Raw genomic sequence first — 21991 nt, 5'->3', positions numbered from 1 at the left:
AACAGCTTCATTTGATATTATATTGCTTACAATTTTCCGTTATATTGCTCGCAAATTTTAAAAAATACACCTCGAATGTATATGTGTGATTAACACAAACAGCGAATCTATCAAACAAAAGGTAAATCTGACAGAACCATTCAGTTGTACCAGCAGAATAACTAACTGATATTATTCTATATATTTGTTGTAAATATTATATAAAAAATTTAGTTCTACGTCGTTTTTCTCCATAGAAATTTTAGCCATGTAGCGACCTTGAGGCATGTCGAAAATTTTACATCGTGGAACTGTCTACAAAATACCCAGAATTATAAAGACTAGCTAAATATATAAAATTATAACGACTATCTGGTAACCCCGCAACGTTTATCTGGGATATTATTGAAGGGTACTTTCAATTTCAGTAACCGGCCATCGTTTGGTTTAGACGTTTTATCTATTTTGTAGTTTCACCATTTTCATACGACTTCAATAAATAACGTTCAAATAATGTAAACACGACTGTTTCATTTTGTTTTACCTCTATTTACCGAGCCATATAAAATACCCGAAAACTATAATAATCCTCACATTCCTTTGTGTGCGCAAAATTCTTAAAAAAGGAGGTAAAGCTTTGGCTTGGCATACTTATTTAAAGATAAGCACGTAACTCAGAGAAGTAGATAGTAACTAATGTATTTATCGCCAGTATAACGATTCGTTAAGACTTTTAGCATCGAAATATAAGGAAAAAAATTAGCAGCAGTGTTTTGTTTTCGTTCTTGTATAATTTAGGCCTTTAAAATAAGTTCACAATTCTAGAATTCGTCACAAGACAATGGATAAATACACCATTTCAGAACAACCCGAATCAGCCGAGAATGTTTAGGACAAACTAGTCAGTCCTCTTTTAAATAGATATAATTTATGAAGTTTCACCAGCCCGCTAGACGGCGCAGGTTAAGGGTAAATCAACTAATTATTCTATTTATTATTTTCGGTGTGCTGACGCAATTTTCCGCATATAAATTAGGCCTTTTCTTCGCGCCCTCGGGAATCAGACCTAATCAATTTAACTCAACGGGAAACACAAATATATTCCGACTGTGTGTTAACAGTTTACCCTCGTAACATACGAAGTGACTATCTGGACCCTAGTTCAAATATATTTTGGTAAATATGGTTTCGTGCATACGTACCTGGCCCGCCCGCTCTCAACCTTAGGTCTCGGGACACTATTGCGTAAACATCCAACTAATTTCGTTCCGCCATATTATGTAAATCCTTCTTGACGAGCAGCTAAATCCTGTAGACGTTGGAGAAAAATCACATCTGATGTATCTGATGATCTAACGTCGCATCATATGCATAATTTTTCGTTGATATTCTGACGCTGGTTATTGGAAAGGACTAAGTCAACAAAGAAATTGATTAAAGCGCATATATCAACGTAAATTTATAAATTGAAAGGTCCCACATTTCATATATTAATATTTGGGCTTTAAAATACATATATATTAAACACGACACGTCCTTTTTCCAATGTGTCTTCAACATCAGCATTCTTTCCCGAAAGTAACAACCAGGAAAGCTGTGAAAGTATTTATCTCCGTCTCTCTCAGATAATATAGAAGTCTGGGAGTGCTAAATCAGGAAAATAGGTGCAATGGATAAGCTATCTATTGTGAATGCATTTTTGTATTCAGGTACGTTATTCTGGTGAAAGATGATTATTTTTGTTCTTCAGACCAAGACTTCTCACTTGAATTTTTACATGAAGTTGGTCAAGAACGCTGGTGTAGTATTCGCCTGTAATTGATTTACTTTTTTCGAGGTCTTTCCGGCAGAATCGATAAGCTTTGATTTCTTTGACGGTGAACCTCCGGCTTCCATTCACTATTTCAACTGCTCTATCGTTTTTGGTATTTTTAGTGACAAATTGTCGATGAAATCAGTTGGTTCCCTAAAGAATTGTTTCAAATATTTGATCGATATTTGGCAAATATAACATCCATCTTGCGCAGAGTTCTAGCTTCCCCAGTTCTCCGTAGAATTGAAGAAATGTATCATATCCTTCCTTCCGATATGCCCATAGCATCGGCTATCACAATCACCTCCGTTAGCATATTGCCCAACACAATGTCATGCATTTTTTACACATTTCATGGTTTCCGAATACGTTTTTTGGTCGTGCTTTATATAGGTTATCTTGGAAGGTTTTGTGAACAGAACAGTGTTTATTGGTTACTAATACTCACAACCTGCGAATTTATTTATTTAAAATAATATTGTTTAAGTAATAAATAGTTTCGAAAATGTCATCATCATAATTAAATTTAACAATTAAAAACCCTTTAATTCACGGGCATGTTTAGTCTCTCGACTATTTGGTTCCTCAATAATTAATGAGTATATTGTGTTGTAGATCTATAACATTTAAAATACGCAAACACTTACATAGCGAATTTAGACCTACATTCAGTTCACAACTCCACTGGACTTTTTATATTTCTGTATCCATTTCCATTAATATATACAATGCAAATCAACAACATACCATTTCGTGAAACTATTGTTTTAACATTTTAGTAATGAATCAATAAAACCAAAAAAAGCTTCTAATAAACTAAGAAAAACCTCAGCTGGTTAATAAAACTATAACACCATGACACTCCATAACGTAATTTGACGCATGATCTGACTGGACAGTGTCATCATTATCATCATGATTACCAATACTCGTCCCATACATGAATAAAGTTGCTGCTACTCAACTAATACGTGCTCTTGGCATCATAAATATATTAGATAACGTAACTGTTTGGTGTGTTTCCTAATAGATAGAAACTTCAGTGTCGTTTTTGTACCGCCATTCAATAAGCTGGCTCTTCTTTCCAAGAAATAAAATATTTTTTAAGCAAAATAATAGTATTTGTGTTCAAAATCCCTTCTCATTTCATAATTAATATTCCACCTTGACTTTTTCACGTCATCACAGGAATTGGTAATGCTCATTGGGACATTCTATAATGTTAACATCATATTCTTTAAATATATATCTGATCCTAATCGTTAAGTCTCTTGAGAAAAATCGTATATTCCATTCAAAACGTAATAAAACACAATACCATTTGAAATAAAAGGTTACTGACTCTATATAACATTTTTATTCTTATTGAGAACAATGAGAGTCTCACAGAATAAACCTGAATGCTGTTATAAATATAGGAAAAATAATGATTGAAGATGAACAATAGTATAATATCATAAATAATAACATTTTTAATATAAAAGGTTGATAAAAATAAAGTAAATGAAAATAATGAATTTAAGAATATTAAAGAATATTAAAAAACAATTAAAAATAACTTAAAAAATAATGATGTTGGGGCAAAAAATACTATTTTCCATTCTAGCAGACCGAACCAAAATAAACCAGTAATTACTCATTGCAATATAGAATATCTGATGAGGCTTATAAAAGCCAAGTTCGTTTTTATATCGGTAAAATGTTACGAGAAATATCCATCCACCTTTCTGCTCCATTATATCAAGTTTACGAACAACCGGAAAGGTTAATGTGCAGTAGAAAACAAAACACTCGACGTCTGCTGAATTATAAAATGATTTTCGTGTTCTAACGCAAGGATAACACAATCGATAATGAACAAGGTTTTATTTTTAAATATACTATTCGAAAATCAAATAATCCCTTATAATCACTAATGAATCAATATCGCATACTAGCGTATTAATTACATATATAGTCAATTCAAAATAGCAGTGACACGAGTGTCAATATGTGTCTGACTAAAGTTGTAAATTCGTTTTACAGTCAGATAATATTAAAAAGAGATAGAATGCTGTTAGAGAAGTTCGAACATGTAACGGAATAAGCCTGCAAAAGTTGTCCGTTTGCCAAACGTCTGAAAATTCTGAAATATTGTTTTAATTATTTGTTTTAAAAAATTTGAAATCGCCGCGGTTTTTATTGAAAATATTTTGTACGCCTTGCAGCTGCACTATATATTAGTACGGGCATAGTCACTAACATATCTCAAAAAATAAGAAACAATGTAACCTTAAATTCGCCAAAATGAAACCATGTTTATGCGAAACAGGTGACTAGTCAAGATCAGCTTTGTGTTTCAGAGATCAAATATAGGAAATTTATAAAACAGTAAGCAGTTTTTTCAATCGGAACATAATTTAATACAATTATTTCAGAGAAAATTGTTAGTCTGGAAAGTATCCATAAAAATCCAAAAGATATGAGCTACTTGAGGAATGTAGAACATCCGTTCATACATTGTTGAATAATATTGGATTTAAGTGGTGTAAAGGTAACCCACGAAGGGGTTTAATGGAAGTTCCAAAGATTGCTTTTAAAAGAATACAATTTTTAAAAACATAAAATCTAGGAAGAAATATATCAATTTATATATTTAAATGAGACATGAATATTTCAGAATGGTACAATGGCAAGATGATAATAATTATTTTAAAGACAACGAAAGCTGATGGAAAAAGGTAAATGTTGGAATAACTATCGATTAGGTTTTGGTAGTCATAACATTTATTCATGCAGATATATAGTTCTTCATACTCGAAACAGGAATGGTTTTATTCCTGGTGCAGAATTAGTGTTTCTCTAGAAGTCCAAGGGTGACTACTATGAAGAAACGAACCATAACTTATCTTTGCAGTAGTTTAAAAATCAGCTTTTTAAGAACTTAAAGGAACCATCAGTTATTGTTATGTACAATGCACTATATCTACCATATATATATATATATATATATATATATATATATATATATATATATATATAGTACACTGGTGGACAAACTCCCAACAAGTTCATCGACAAAGTCTTCAATTAAGGAATGGCTTAAAATAAGTTTCGAGGAAGGTTTTTCAAATTGTTACTAGGTAAATATAAATGAAATATTTAATTGCATTTCATTGCGTAGATCAGATTACTGAATGTTATGGCCACAGAATATTACGTCTTCCCCCTATCACTGCATTTTTATTATCCAATTGAGTTGATAAGGGGTATTGCAAAGAATTATTATAATAGATATTCAGGCGGAGGAGGATATTCAAACCAAAACTGTCTGGATTTATGGAAAGAGGAATTGCTGAAAATAGCACCTTTGGTTGGTGTGAGCTCGATCAGACACATTGAAGAAGAAACTGACAAATGGTAGAAACCTGAGCAAGTTGTTGATAGATTAAAAATAAACAGCTTAGTTATTCACTTGATTAGTGTATCTGAAAATGATTGAATAAAACCTTATGAAGGTTGATTTATGATTCAATGCTGACGATTACCAAGACAGGGTGATGAAAGAGAAAACCACTAAATAATGTCAGTATACAATTAATATACTTTAATTGTAGGGAATTGTATTATAGAGTGTGAAAGCTTTATGAACATGTGTGTTGTTGTTCAGAATGTACATGAACGTTTGGTTAACATGTATGAGGAGAGAAATAACACTAACTGTTTTACAGATAAGGCAAATGCATTAAGGAGAATGCAGTGATTAAATGTAGTTTTATCAAGAAAGATGCATACATATAGTAACAGGACAAACTAAAGAGAAATATAGTAATATCATAATGACTTTACAAGGATACATTGCATCGAAAGCAACCTAAGTAAAACTAAGCGTAAAACATAAATATGCTCTCTAATGAAAGTAAAATACATTACTCAGATATACAGTTGTTAATTATGTGGATTAGGCCCTCGGGGGATACCACTACATGCTAAAACGCGCCTAGAACCCTATCAATAGTAGTGCGGAAAAAAGCTCAAAGTATATATAATAAAACAACTCTAACCTATAAATTATTGCGGCTGTAAAATTAATTGTAGTTTTAAATTCTTCAATAATAAATGCATTTTATCTACTATGATGTTAAAATAAATTATGTTTAATAAAATATTTGTTCAATTATTTCATTTATATTAAAATGTTATATGTCAGAGCCAAAATGTTCTAAAACTCGCAAGTTGATGCGGCAACATTGCGACGTTTTGACATTTCTCCCGTGTCACTGCTATTTTAAATTGACTATACATTGATACATAATGATTGATGACTATAATTGATATACATTCAATTAAAATTAACTAAGATCTAGTATAAATTCATTCTTTATACAATGTGGGGTAAAAGGCCCGCTACCATTGACGCAATTTCCGCTGAGTGGCAATAATTGAACGATTATTTTCAATAAATATTGTCACTATTTCTGCTCGTTCTTGTGGCGTGTATTTATTCATAATAAAATTTGGACGTCTACACAATACAATGGTTAAAGCGAAATTAAGCTAAACGTCACATAATGCGTAAGATGGCGCGCAATCACATTGGTAGCGGGATTTTTGCCCCACCTTAGTATCAAATCAAAATGGTACCGGGACTTTTGTCCCATCTTATATAACTGTTAGAATTTTCGCCCAATTACACAAGATTACAAATTCGAGTCAACTTTTGGGCCCGAGCAGATGAGAATGAATCTTAAAGCTATTTTATTATTAAAATTATTTGATGCCCTGAACTTCAATCCGTGTATCAATATCGGTTATAGTTCTCTAATTCGCGTATGGTGGCAGCACTGTACTCTTATAACGCCTACCAGCTGACGACGTTGCATAAACATTATTTGGAACTATGAATAGATTTCTGTGCCATTATTTTTGTGCTTTGGAACGTGTGAAAAATCAGAAAGAACGTTGCAAAGTCGATTCAACGTGTTTTTATTACGTTTGTGGGTATTAAATCGTTAAAGGTAAAAAAAGCATACAGTACAGTACAGCTTGGTCTTGCTTTAGTAATTGGTGAAAATGTATATCTTTCATTTTCTGTACTAATACTGTAGAAAGAACAGAGAAATCAAGCATATGACTTTAGCATATACTTTTGTTAGATGAATGTTGTCGTTATTAAAATAATTGCAAGTTATAAATATCCTGAAGTATTATCAGCGTCGAAGCCAGTTCCAGGTACAGACAGTGATCCATTGCCAATTTGTCCAAGTACAACTGCAAAAACTGTTTCCAAAACTGTTATACGGAAAAATCAATGAAGGAATATTTGTCGTACCTTATATTCCTTTAACTAATGGCTGACGCAAATTTTACAAAATGTTTAACGCCTAATGAAACAGCAGCATGCGTAGGCAGAATAATCAATTTATTGAATATTTCGAAATGAAGAAAATATTTCAGATCGGACTGCTGATTTGATTTCAGCCCCTGCACTTTACCTTATAAACAGTTTTTGGTCGGTATGTTATCAATCGACATCAGAAGAAACAACAGGTGTTTGAACTTCAACCATGGCCAATCTTTACATTCAAGTTCTTCAAACGACGCCTTATGATATTATACTAAAAGTTTGTTCTCAACCAATTCAACAAGCAAATGGTAAGACTAAATATGCCTGCAAGGATAATCAAAAAGCGGATGGAAACTTCGGATTTAACAGCTCTACAAGTAATTGATATTCTAGAAACCAAATTCAACCGAATGAAACGATGAAGGGTGGCGAGGAAATATTTCTCCAACATTATGCTTCATTTAAAAAATCAATAATCGTTCCTATATTAAATAAAATAGTAATAATAAACTTTAAACCAACTGCCACGAAAATACAGCCAGAAAGATGCAGATATTGAGGCTTCTAGCATTCTTTTTGATATATTTCGCATTACAGTCCTATGGCTTGAATATTCATCTGTCAAAATATGAGCAACGCTGTATATTCATGAATCGCCTATTATATATAAACATTTGGGATCAGTAATATATTAGAAGAACGTGACATCTACTGTAGAAACTACATTGTCTACATGCTTCTCGTGCCGAGATCGTTAAATTCATCCCTTTAAGATTCGACAACAACTCAATATACAGTTGAGGAAAAAACCCAGAAATGCAAATAGTGATGGTTTAAGTATGTATGTCGAATAAAGTGAATCCCTCACATATTTATGAGACGACATTGACATTGTCACGACATTGTCTAGACCAGAACGCCCAATCGCCAAGTCCTGTCGCAACAATAGCAGCATTTTGATTGAGAAGTAGACACTTTCACTGAACTTTACTTTTAGATTGATAATTATGATGATATTACTGCCAATGAACAACCATTTGAAACGTGAGCTTAAGAGCAAAAGCAATTGAAATAATTAATACATCTTTTTGTATATTTGTATACTGCAATTTGTCAGGTTTTTCACATAATCAGTAAAATATAATTTCTCTAAACATCATGTTGATATAGTTTAATTGAAAATGTAAAGCTTTAAAAACAGAGCAACAAATATTTTATAAAAAAAATCAACAACAACCCCAAAAGATCCAATACGACATTAATAAAAATTATTTTTGTACATAATTTAATTTTTTTTTAAATAAAGTGTATTTAAAACATCTTGCACTAACAATATCAAGTTTAATGTTATTTCTTGTAAACAAATAATTCAAAATAAATAACACTGTGTGACATAATTTTTCTAACATAAATAAGATTACATGTTTTGAATTCCTTATTCCAGTGTTAAAAGCATTGTCTATTGATATGGTTGTCTAGCACCTCTCGATCCTTACTAATAGTATTAATATTATTTACACTTAAAAGCTGTATTACGCCACAATGGCAGACGGTATCCCTATTGAGTATTCAGCGATTTTAAAAGAAACGTATACGAACATGAAACTAATTTTAACTATATTACTGTGAGTACAAGTAGGTCTCATGAAATGTTGTTGTTTCCTCTGTTTGTGGGCCAGTAGAGACACCAAAAACCACTATGAAGTGAAAGATTGGTCAAAAAGAACTGACTTATACATCTTATTCCACAAGAATAATTTAAAGAAGGTATTTTTGTTGGCCCACCAATAATAAAACTAAGCGAATGAATTAGTGGCTTGGTTATCTCTAAAGAAAGTAATTTTTGGATTTTTAGGCAATCTTAAAGCTGAAAATGCCAAGTTTTAGTGAATGAGTTAAAAATTTTAAATGATGGGGTGCAGAATATCTCCTTTATATATTTTAGTCTCCTTTTACCAACTATGGGTTTATCTGGACTGGACCTACTATTTAACGTAGGCTCGGAACCATGGTCCTCACCATTAAGCCTACCGACTGGCGAGTGACCAACTTATAATTCATCCCAGAAGACATCCGATCTTACCCAGCCTGGTTGCTGGTGTGACTGGGATCATTTTCCTTGTCGGATTTTACAGTCTTGCCTAGGACAATCACAAACATAAATTTACCACAACGCCCCAGCAGGATTCGAACCCGCGAACAGTATGAACTAGGAGGACCGCCCTGTTGCCTTTACCACTGCGCTACCAAGCCGGTCAGAATGTCTTCAAAAATACATTTATTGCACCCCCATTTCGATTTTCTCTTTTAGTCTTGGAATAGTGAGTGACAAACAAGCTGAACGCTTTCACCAGGATATAAAACAGATAGAAAAGCTTTACCAAGGAAGATAATATGCGAAAATATTAGCAGATTACTGCTAGTTTGTGATGAAATAGAGTTATACTGTTCACAAGAGCAGAAGTTAATATTTTGTCATTTTATTTCAGAATATATAGCACATTTTTTCTATTGACCACTTACATCTGAGCTACTTTGATTCATTGTCTATTTGTAAATATATGTTACTACTTTTTTATAAAATTAATAATATAAATAAACATGATTTTATATTTTCATACTCTATTTATTTATTTATAGTGATTTAATTTATCACAACTTTAAAAGATTACGTGTTACAAAAAATTTTAAGTTTTTGTGTTCAGCAGGTAAAATTTCACATAAAAACCGTTTTGTTTAATGTTATAGAACAAAAGAAATTTTCACACAGTGTAATCTAACAAGCGGGCTAAAAATTATAGGCAATATATGGTACTGAAAATAATTAATTCCCGGTTACATTCAAATTTAGAAAATAATTTTTAAAAAATCACAAAAATAGATAATGTAATTTTGGAGATTCCGTTTGTTTGCTAACGAATTTTCCTCGACCGATTTAAATATGGTAATCGACTTTGTCGGGTAAACAATGGAGTAAATAATTCGGGAAAAATCAATCTGCCTCGCAACATTTGTCCCCTCCCATTTTTTCCAGCAATTTTAAATAGTTGATTTGGCTGGCCACAGAACACAGGCGTTAAAAATGGAATGGGCTAGAAAATCCGTTTTTTACGGCTGTGGGAAGTCGAACTAGTTCGATGCCATTATTGACTTTTACGCCGTTATGCATTTTTTATTATTTTGGCTCGATTTTGTTTTCAACTGGTTCGGGTGTTTTTAATAATTTCTGTTCTCCTATTGAAGATAAATCGATATTTTAATCAAATATTATTACAAACAGGACACAACACCCACTAAGCGGAACGTTCCTTTAATTTTGACAATTTTCTCTTCGCAGAATGTCTTTACAGCATTTCCTTTATAACTCTCCCTATTTTTTTCTGATCTGCAAACATCCGATATTTAATGGAGGCCATATCTGAACTATATAAAGAGACTATATAGAGACAAGTAACTCTAACTAAGCTTATTGAAAATAACAAAAGTTATTCCGCTAAAAGGACTTCAATTTTAAAACCCATAGAAGAACCCAAACACAGAAGGCGATATCCCTCTATACAAAATTTTAACCAAATTTTCCACAACATAATCTTCAAAGAACGTACCAATCGTGAACATGTATAGCGTGGCATTTAAGAAAAGGGCCAACATTTTTTAAAACATTAAATAACATTTAAGATTTGAATGAAACATTTTCAAAACACTGTCTAATCCGAAAATTATGTCTGACAAATATGAAAAATGTTTCATTAGTGCAATAAAATATTCTTCTTATATTTTAAAGTAGAGTTTATCTGGACTAGACCTATTACTTAAAGTGGACTCAAGTCATGGTGGTCATAAGCCTTTGACATGTTTCGTTTAAATAATGGAACGTCTATATTAAGTTTGTCTTTTAGAAAAATCAGCAGCCGTCAAATACACAACCCATTGAGCGGTACATATGCTAACATTGTAGTATCTTGACGGCTATTGATCGATACTTTCTTCTGTCCAACAAAAGGTTGGTTTAATAAAAATATTTAACTTAAGAACAAAAGAACAAAGCAATCATTAAGAAAAAAAAGCACACATACGACGAGTTCCTTAATAATTCAGTACCCATTCGACATTCGGCGAACTTTTACCGGCTGGCATTAACCTTTCTGAAGTTCAGCGTAGTTCTTTTAATTTACCAAAGTAAAGCTTAATTATTCCGCAGCTTTCAAGAAAAAGAAGGCCGATTTCGAGAAAATGTTTACGCCTTTCCCCGGCCTTATTATTTATTTAGACCCCACTATAAGGTTATTGTCTATAAACTGATATATAGGTTATAACGGTGGGGCATTTAATAGTTACAGCCGTCTGGAATAACCTTTAGAATGTCGAGTAACTTTTCGTTGATTGTTGGCGTTTCTATTTTATCTTACGGTCGTACTATTTTATTAAATTTTGTCCTGTTATAGTTTTTGTCATAATTTTTATTGTTTAAAGTAGATGACTTTAAATGAATTATTTTATACCATGAATACATTAAAACATCCCAGCCATTTTCTCTCACCTTTTGCCAAGTCACTAAATATGTATGTAGTCTACACTTCATTTTAGTTTTAAACATTTTTCTTTTTATACATTCTTCATAAATATATACTCCCTGTTTGCTGAAAGTCTTCTTCCGTTAGCTCTTTGAAGCTACATGCCACTTCACAGCTTTATTGCGTTCAATTCACATTCGTTTTAATGCAGATTTCATCTTAAGCATCAGGTAGAACTTTTAGGTGGTAAGATTCGGTAAGACAGGTGGTCTAATATTGATATAATAAATTTGGCTAAAAATATGTGGAATGTCAAACTCACAATGAGCCGACAAATTACTCAAGTAAAAATCAATGTCTGTCCAAAAGAATAATCGAAAATTATTTTGAAGATTAATTAACAGTATAGTCTCCAAATATCCACCGCAGGCAAGTACATGTATGTCAAAAGAAATAACGGCCATTTTTTAAATTTTGAGTTATTTTAGTGATACACCGTAGACGTCATCAGTAGGTCCTATAAAATGGACTATACTGCTCTGGTGCCTTTTGGACATAAGCCAAGCCAAAACAAATTTTGACAAAGTCTAACATGATGGACTGACATACAAACTAAAACAGACGCTTCTACATACATATTACCACATACTTTCATCCTAGTTAAATCGAAGTAACTTCGTTATTAAGTATAATGACGAGTAATATTCACCTTTGAATGAAAAAAGCTATGATATGTAACAGTACAACGCACTAGGACGGATTTTGTACCTAATTTACATGGCGGGCCTTCAAACAAGTGAGGACACAATGATTGCTATCGATGGGGACGAGACTACCGTACTTTCAATGCATTCTGACCCAAAAACTGGTTTGAAGCGACTCCAATGTGATCTAAATAAAACGAAGAAAGGGTTTAACTACTGGATAATAAAAGCAAACACAACCAAGTCTATTCGTGTTACGTAAACTTTAGAAACTGTCGATAATATTATTATTATATATCCAACACATCCCACAAGAGGTACATGTAAAACACTTGGGTCTTTACTTGGACCGTAGGTCAACTTGGCAGAAACACATCTCGACTAAGCGTAAACAATTCAATTCCAGACTCAGTAGGGTGAATTGGTTAACAATTCGCTACTTCCATTTAAATAACGCGAAAAAAATTATGGTATACGGCATTCAAATATGGGGCAGCAGCCAAATTAAAATAATGGAAAGGTTCCATATCAAGGCTTTAAGAAACGTACACAATATTTCTCAAAACATGAGCAACATATATATCAGGCGTTCGATGTGCGAACATTAATGAAGAAAATTGGTCGGTATAGCATAAAGAATAATAGGCATATTCACGTAGATGGATAGGAACTGCGCCCATTGATTTTTTTTTTTTTTGATTAAAAAGAGAAAACAAACAGTTTAGAAGATGGACATAGTCTGAAAAAAATTGCGATGACACATAACAGAGAAGGAAAAATATCAACCACGTTAATATAACAAAAAACCAGTGAACGCGCACAATTAAACGAAAATGTTTCAATTATTCTATATAATTATATCAAGCGACAATAAACGCGTCTTATTTGATTGTCGAAGCTCGTTGGAGAAGCAACAAAACAGCAGCTGCATCGCAAAAAGAAGAACATAGTCGCAATTAGTCCTGCGTTTCCACGTACTGCGCCACTGATTTGCATATCTGCATAGGCGAAAGGTTGGTTGATGGTAACTTTGGCAACCGCATGAACCACAGTTTGCATCATTTAACGAACGGTCGCGAGACAAAGACGTAATTATACTCGTCTTCTGTCTTGGCGTCGAGTAAGCGCTAATAATTAGCAAAAAAGATGAATGCAAGAAGCGAGATCAGTGGCGTGCTTGTTTTGTATAAATTCCATATATGTTCAACACCGAAAAATGTAGGATCTTCATTTTTCTATAAATATTTCAGTACTCATTTTCACACTGTGTATCAAACTAAAAAAATGTTTTGTTTTGTTATCTCGTTCTACCTTCTGCCTGTTAAAGTTTTATTGGATACTCATTGATAATAAACTTGTAAAAACATATAAATAATAAATATCTGATAATTTTTATATCAAATACGAATAATGTTTCATTAGTATTAGTTTTCAGTATGTATTAATTACGTCAAATGTGATGCAAATTTAAAAATAATGAAAATTTTCTATTTCTTTTCTTAATACAAAGTCTCCTTTTACCAGCTAGGGGTTTAACTCGACTGGACCCACAGTTTAACGTGGGCTCTGAACCACGGTCCTTGGCATTAAGCCTACCGACTGGCCAACTTAGAAATCATACCAGAAGACATCCGATCTCACCCAGCCTGGTTACTGGCGTGACTGGGGTCATTTTCCTTTTCGAATTTTGCATTCTTACCTATGACAATCACAAATATTAAACAATCACAAACATAAATTCACGACCATGCCCTAGCAGAATTAGAACCCGCGACTAACGCAACAGTAGGCGGACCGTCTTGTCGCCTTTACCACTGCGCCAAGCTATCTGGCCATTTCTATTTCAATAAAAGAAAATGAAAATACATTTTTTGTGAGAACTTATTGATTATTTTTGCATTATTATAATCTTAAATATAACATTTTATTGTAAGATTTTCAAAACACATATATTTTTTATTTGTTTACTACAATTTTTATACTTGAACATTATCCATATTTTATTTAGTTTTCACTATATATTGTTTTTAATTATGGACCGTTGATATTCTATTGGCTGTTTCCTATATTTTGTATAGTTTGTCAGAAGACCGCTTGACTTCTAATAAAACTTATTAAACGAAATGATTAAATCTTGATCAATTTTATTTCTAAATACAACAAGGCATTACCCTTAATGCAAGATGTATTAAAATTGTTACTATAACGAACATTACGATCTTGTAAAAATCCTAAATTATTATTCATCAAATTTTAATCTCACTTCTGTTATACAAACGCTTTAATACGCCAGTATTACATTCTACAGAAATACAAACAGGTCAAAAAAGGTCTGTTCAACCAGAATTAAATAACACATTAAACCAATTACTTTTTTAAATATATAGTGTAACATTAGATTTGATTAATCGTTATTACTATTGAAATATTAATCTTAGCCATCCATCAACAATAAATATGTACATAGTTAGGCAATGTGTTTGGTCAAGGCTCTAGTAATCGATTACTGTCTAAAATATGGAACAAAAATTACTTAATGGAATTGTTAATTTTTATGTAGACCTGGTTTTATGGATAATATATATATATAAAACCTTAAATTAAATATCATTAATCTATCACTAAAATATTCTAATATAAAAGGTAAATTATTATAGAAACAAATCCTTAACAAATCACAATTACTTGCAATATTATCTTAATTTATGATATATATTATAATATTTTTTTATTTAAAAATCTCATATAATACATATACATATAATACAATCATTCTATCCAGAAAATGTTACTTCATAATTTTCTTAAAGTCCAAATCTAAGACCTCAAACCCATACTTAATTGGCGTTTGATGAATTTAACCCTATTGGTGCCCTCTACATAAATTTGTACCATGGCAGAGTTTTCACATATACGAGTAAATAACTCTATAAATTTCAAAGAGTTTTTGTCCCTTCAAACTCCGGGTTCCAGGTGTTTATGTTGTTGTTGGTCATAGCAATCTTGATCTCCTCAAGCCTCTTATAAACACTTATTATAATCGAAATATAGCGTTGAATAAATATGCAAGTTCTAATGCATATTTAATAAATATATACTTATTATTAAACATATTAGGACATATCCTGGAATTTGATATTAAATTTTCTCCAATTTTACTTAAAGTTTTCCATTGACTTTATTGAGTTCATTATAGGTTAAGTAAGGCAACTATATTAAAAAATAATAATATTAAAAAGAATACTAGAAATCTTACATAATTGAGCGAGTATTTCAGACACTGTAACCATGAAATATGGTAGGTTATTGAATAATAATAAATAAAAATACTATCAGTACAACACTAGGCAATAAAATTAATAAATGCAGGTAATAACTCTAAAGAGTACTGTAATTGTGAGAATAGTCAATAAAGTTTCCTATATTTTCCTATATTAAGATAAATCAAAATTGTATCAATGGCAAACCTATTGAAAAATTTTATGATATAATTTGAAGATACACTTTTAAATATATTAGTCAGTGGTTCCAAATTATTCATTTTACATAGTTGATACTAACCACAACACAGAAAAGGTTAAAATTATATACCTTTAATGATGGATGTTTGATTTTCTTAAACTTCTAGCAGTTTTGTGGAATAAAAAGGCGTAGCAGCAATTTACAATTAAAAATAATAAAAAATTATATAAAGTATTAGAACTATAGTTTACTCAACGTTTATTTGTACATACGTCATCAAGATGTTCAATGTATTGCCTACCGCAATTTATAAATTCGTTTTAGAATCAGACATTTTTTTTCTCATATTATTCTAGTTAAAAAGAGACACAATGTCTGTCTGGCTGTCTGATTAGTTCGAATGAGTAAACAAATGAATCTGTCAAAATCGTCCTGTTATCAGACTTAAACTTATTAGGACATACCCTGGAACCTTTTTGACATTAAGTTTTCTCCAAAAATACTTAAACATTTCCATTGGATTAATTGAGATCATTGTAGGTTAAGTAAAGTAACACCTCTGCCAGTAGAGTGAACTTGAAAAATGTTTGTTAAGTACTTAGTAAATAATTTTGCCTACATGCTATCATGCTTTTTTAACTGCATTCGAAAAAGAATAATTAGTCTTAAGAATCATCAATCTTCTACTAAGTCCATTGAAAATTCAGAAAGTATTTCATTTCTAGAAATACGAATGTTTTCCTTGAATCTAAGTAAGTTATATCAGGTATTTACTAATTATTCAGTGATCGTTTGGCAATATTAAATATAATACATTTTAATAGAGCACAATAAAAATATCGGGCATTTTAAAAAATCCACAAATACACAACATCACTATCAATAAATAAGTCAAATCAGATACTAAGAATTATAAAAGAATTATTTAAAAACACCCCATATTACCATAATCGATACCTTAAATTAAAATCAGGTCAAATATTTCAGCTGACTAACTTTATTATTCACCAAAAATTTAGTAGTTTTTTATTGAAAATCTATAAGCGATATCTACCTGCCACTATTTAAATTTATGGACATTAAAAACCATTTGACGAATTTCTGAAGATCTAGGTCTGAAATATTAGCTTCAACTGAGCATAAATAAAAACTATTACAATTTGAAAACTGTTAATTTTCTACATATATCAACAAATACAAGATGTCAATTTATTTGCAGGATAACAAATCAACCAACGCTCTAGATGACGAGACAGAGGACGCCACCGACGCTGATTTTCTCGAAAATGGCCGCGATGGTCTCACAGGAACCCCCGACTCGGCCAACTCTCGTAACGACAAGGAACTGGAAGAAATCATGGAGGTGGAGCATCAGGTAAATGAGCGTTTAATAACCAAACAATGTTCTGTTACGAAATTGGTGTGTTCCGATTGTTCTCGATGCTAATATGTCTGATAATATGAAACAGGCGACTGCGGCAAAGACCATCATGCACGCTCTCAGTATCGTCAGTGCCCCTACCTCCCAACCAGGATCGTCGCCTCCGCCTTTGGCAGCAGTGGCGCCACATACCGAAAACGGAGAGGTCTGGAAACCTCACACAAGCCTTAGTCCTAAGTTACCACGCGAGACATACTAAACCCGTAGCAATTAGCGTCTAAATCCCCTAGAATCGTTGCAACAACATTAAAAAAAGAAAGTAACCTCGATCCCGAGATATTACGTCACTCCTAAATATAACCCAACCTAACTACTTGTATCAAATGGAACCAGAATAGTGAACACTGATCATACAAGTGCCAAAACATCTCGAGATCTTTACCGGCAAGTCTCTCAAAGAGCCACCAATAATATTTAGGACTGAAAATGATATCCAGCATGAAAGTAACACATTCTAGACCAAACTAAATGCATATCCAAATTTGCATCATATTTATTTCTTGTTGATTATTGTAAACTAAAAAGAAAAGTAAGCCTAATATATATGACTTAGTATTATAAGGTGTATAAAAATTAGGATTTTATTTATTAAAAATGGATGATACTTTTTAGGAAATAGTTCTAGTTAATTTACCACAGGTTTTCAACGACGGTCAGGTCTGGAAGGGTCTTGGACCAAATCCCATGGTCTGTTTGATGCGTGGGTAATGAGGAAACAAAACTTAACCTTTAAAAAATCGTGTAAATAGTCTTGTAAATGAAAAAATAACATATCATAAACATTTACCGAACTTAAGAAGTGTACTAAATAAAAAAACAAATATAGCAAATTCGCCATTAAGACTTTTTAAGACAAATGTTTATAATCTAGTCGAGAAAAATTATATTAATATATTTAAAAGCCGATTTTTCGTTTTCGTTTTTTAGATGATTAGTATATTAACGCGCAATGTTATGAGTCTCCTGTAAGAAAGCTTTTATAATTTTAAGTAATAATAAAGAGCTTAATTAGCCGTTAATCTTCATTTGGACAGGTACAGCAACAATACGACGTATTTTAGTGAAGTGAAAATAAAATAGAAAAGCCTCTAAGTTAGATGATTTAAAGTGATATAGTATGTGATAACTCATCACTCCTTTTCGGTACCAAGATCAAGACATCAAGAAATATTATTGCTGAACCATGTGTGTTTATGTTACCTCTATATAATTATTTTTATTCGAGTGTTTTAACAGTTTTTTAACACAATTATGTCATGAAGTATTCGACTAACAACCTTAATCGATTATTTCTTGACCGATGAGAGAGCAGAAGCAGTGAATGAATGACAAATCATCGATTACAATGTAACAATCATGTATAGGTGTGCATGAATTAAAATGTTTTCTTTTGCCTTGTCAAGGAAACTTTAGAGCTTTTGAACATACGTTTTTCGATACTGCTAATGACCATATTGTTATAAATTCTAACGTATATGTTAAACTATTGAAATGTAGTTGATATCTAATAAATGTCCTCCATTGTAAAAAAGTGTGTTCTTTTCGAACCCTTCCTTCCTTCCTTCCTTCCTATGTTTTTTATAAAAATAATGCAACACGATGAACATTTAGCAAAAAATGTAATAGGTTGCATGACTGTAATAAAGGAAAACAAAAATGTTGGGTTATAATAATAATGTACTATAGCGAGCTTATTAAAATTACATTTATTTAAGCAAATTTCAAAATACACTATATTCTTGCCACGCCACACTAGTCGTGTTAAGCCAAGAAGCAACGACGTCACTTACCGTCTCTTAACCTTCATTTCCGCATTGCAAAGTTTGAATTTTTAAGCGCATTTCGATTTTGTTTAAATAAGTTTTCTTATATTCCACAGTAAAAATATTGTTTTTCTGCAAAAAATTGAACTGGTCATCAAAGTCATCTGGGACTGATCATCAAGGTAAATAACCTAAATTTGCTCACAATTGATTCGTCGATAATTAATTTACTGTGTAAAAATAATACTAAAACTCTTACATAGTTTAGTGAGTATTCTAGGTACGCTAACCATGAAATTTGGTAGGGTATTGAATAACAATAAATAAAAATACTATCAGTATAACAATTGGCAATAAAATTAATAAATGCAGGTAATAACTCTAAAAAGTACCCAAAATAGCACGATCGCCTCTTGAGAATTGTAAGAATAGTCAATCAAATTACCTATATTTTCTAAGACAAATTGTATAGATGGCAAACTTATTGAAATATGTATGATGATAATTTGTAAAATTATTCATTTTACATATGTTACTAACTACAACATAGAAAAGATTTAAATTATATACCTTTAATGATGGATGCTTGATTTTCTTAAACTTTTAGCAGGTTTGTGGAATAAAAATGCATAACAGCAATTTACAATTAAAAATAATAAAAATTAATTAAAGTATTAGAAGAAGTATAGTCTATTCAAAGTTTATTTGTATATGCGTCGTCAAGATATTTAATGTATTGCCTGTCACAATTTGTAAATTTGTTTTAGAATCAGACAATATTTTCCTTATCATTTTATTGATTAAAACTGATTCCCCTTCTTCTAAATTGGTCATCCAATTTCAACCTTATTTCGAGAATAAGAAACGCTATATAATATTGAATGGTTGGCATAAAACTTTCCAATTTATTGATCAAATTATGAGAAACCATGCAAAATATATCAATTCCAATAATTCCAAATATTCTAAAAGTTATCAGAGCATGGCGAATCTACTGAAATACACTCCAACCGAAAAACTATATAACAGTGTGATTGTTAATATCATTGCCCCCAAGTTTTTCTAAACAGTTGCTCTTTGTAGTATTAAATTTATATCAATTTGTTTGAACTATCTTTTTTGATATTGTTAGAAATATATGCAAATACTACAAAACTAGAGCATACAAACTAAAACTACGTGTTTGTTGTTCACTATTATGGTGGTTTTGGTCGTCTTCTCTATTTCTTTATTGTTTTATTGAGATCCTGATTTTATGGTGGTATAATGAAAATCTATAAATATTTAATGCATTTGCACGCCTTTTAAGTTCTTGTTAAAGTGTTCTGTTTTAAGTTCTTCGCCTTGTTCGTCCAGACTGTGATTTTTCCAATTTTGTACTGTTCTAACTCTTCATACCATCTGACTTTTTGACCCATTTTTAAATGAAACAAATACTTTACACGTTCTTTAAGCAACGAAAACCTCACGAGACAGTTGTTGAAATCGATAAGTGCCCCATATTGATTTATATTCCAATATCCAGGCCTAATTACTGATCTTGTTGGATTTACAGGGTTCAAGCAGAAAGTTACAAAATACAAGCATTCTAATGAGACATTTTGTACTAGATGCATAAGGTGATTTTTTTAGTAAGGATAGTTTATCTAGACTAGGCTTATTGATTAACGTGGGCTCCAAACCACGGTCCTCGGCATTAAGCTTATCGCCTATTACCAATTTTAGAGCCTGGTTACTATCATGACTGGGATGATTTTTCCTTGTCGGATATTACACTCTTGCCTTATGGATAATTACCATAATAAACAATCACAAACACAAATGTATCATCCTTCAGCAGGAACAGAATTCGAGAGTATCGCAATAGCAGGAGGGCCGTCTTGTCGCCTGGACCACTTCACCAACCTAGCCAGCAACCCAAATAGTTTTTATTTATTTATTTAAAATCGAGTCAACATATATATGTTATTTGATTACTATAATCTGAATTTTGTGGATCAAGAATTATAATGTACAAAGACTTATTAAAATACAGAGACTATATTTGTATATAAACAAAAAGTAAAGAAAACAAGCCATAAATGTGTAAATATAACATAATTATATACATAATACTGGTCTTAAAAACATGAAATAGACGCAAATGGAACTGATCTCAAGGTTTAGGAATTATAGGAGTCATATATTGTATATATTGTTTCTAAATTCAAGGATGCCAAGGAAACAAATGCATTTGGGTAGATTTTTTTGGGGTAAATATGTCAGGTTCGTCATGAGGGAAATCGAGCTCTTGAATATGACCAAAAATTAACATTCCATGTAAATGTGACACAATTTGTATAGAGCGCCATAGCGAGGAATTATGGAGGAACCTGCTCTTAAAACCTGTAAGTGCGTAGCTTTGCAGTGTCGCATGATGGAAGAAAAAAACATGCTTTATTTGACACAATTTATTGTTATCCTCAAGTAGGTCTCAGGCACACTGGGTGAAAACAAAATTAAAAAGGTCTTTGTGATAGACAACACCTTTTCTTTCATTTTTAAAAAACTCTTCGTGTTGTAGGTCTTACAAGAAATAGTATCTGTATTCAAAACTTATTAAACAAATTGATAATATATTTTATAACTACAAAGATTTCGTTATTGTTTTCATATTTAGGACAACTTAAAGTAACTGGTTAATTGACTCATATTCACAAACTATATTTTCTTGGCGCTTTCCACATTTTCCGCGTATTATATTTAGACAGCGAACACACCAATCTTTCAAGACATATAAATTAGATAAGTTGATATTTTGATTTTGGCTGTTAGTTTTGGCTATTCGTTCGATTTTAAATTACGCAAATATCTGTCTTGAGCCGACGGCCGAAATACCGATCCTGATACATGTGAATTATCGAGAGAAATGTATCGCTGTATCAGCTGATGCTATTTTTATTATTATTAATAGTTAAGCGACTCGCAAAATCCATCAGTTCGTTTATTT

The 21991-nt window shown here is 31.7% G+C and overlaps 1 protein-coding gene across 2 annotated transcripts in view; it reads left to right on the top strand.

Annotated features, from left to right (window-relative positions):
* LOC143198205 (heterogeneous nuclear ribonucleoprotein C-like 3) overlaps positions 1 to 18770 on the top strand; it is a 608535-nt gene extending 589765 nt beyond the window's left edge. For both annotated transcript variants that reach the window (XM_076407314.1, XM_076407315.1), the window contains 2 exons: positions 17018 to 17173; positions 17268 to 18770. In XM_076407314.1, the coding sequence (XP_076263429.1) occupies positions 17018 to 17173; positions 17268 to 17438 (327 nt within the window). In that variant the 3' untranslated portion in view covers positions 17439 to 18770. The remainder of the gene's footprint in view (positions 1 to 17017; positions 17174 to 17267) is intronic.
* Positions 18771 to 21991: the final 3221 nt, after the last annotated feature.

The sequence above is a fragment of the Rhynchophorus ferrugineus genome, unplaced genomic scaffold (genome assembly GCF_030347505.1).
Source record: "Rhynchophorus ferrugineus isolate W39M unplaced genomic scaffold, kcgeb_rfMv2 rfM6, whole genome shotgun sequence".
Classification (NCBI taxonomy): Eukaryota; Metazoa; Arthropoda; class Insecta; order Coleoptera; family Curculionidae; genus Rhynchophorus; species Rhynchophorus ferrugineus.
This window is presented reverse-complemented; position numbering and strand designations above follow the sequence as displayed.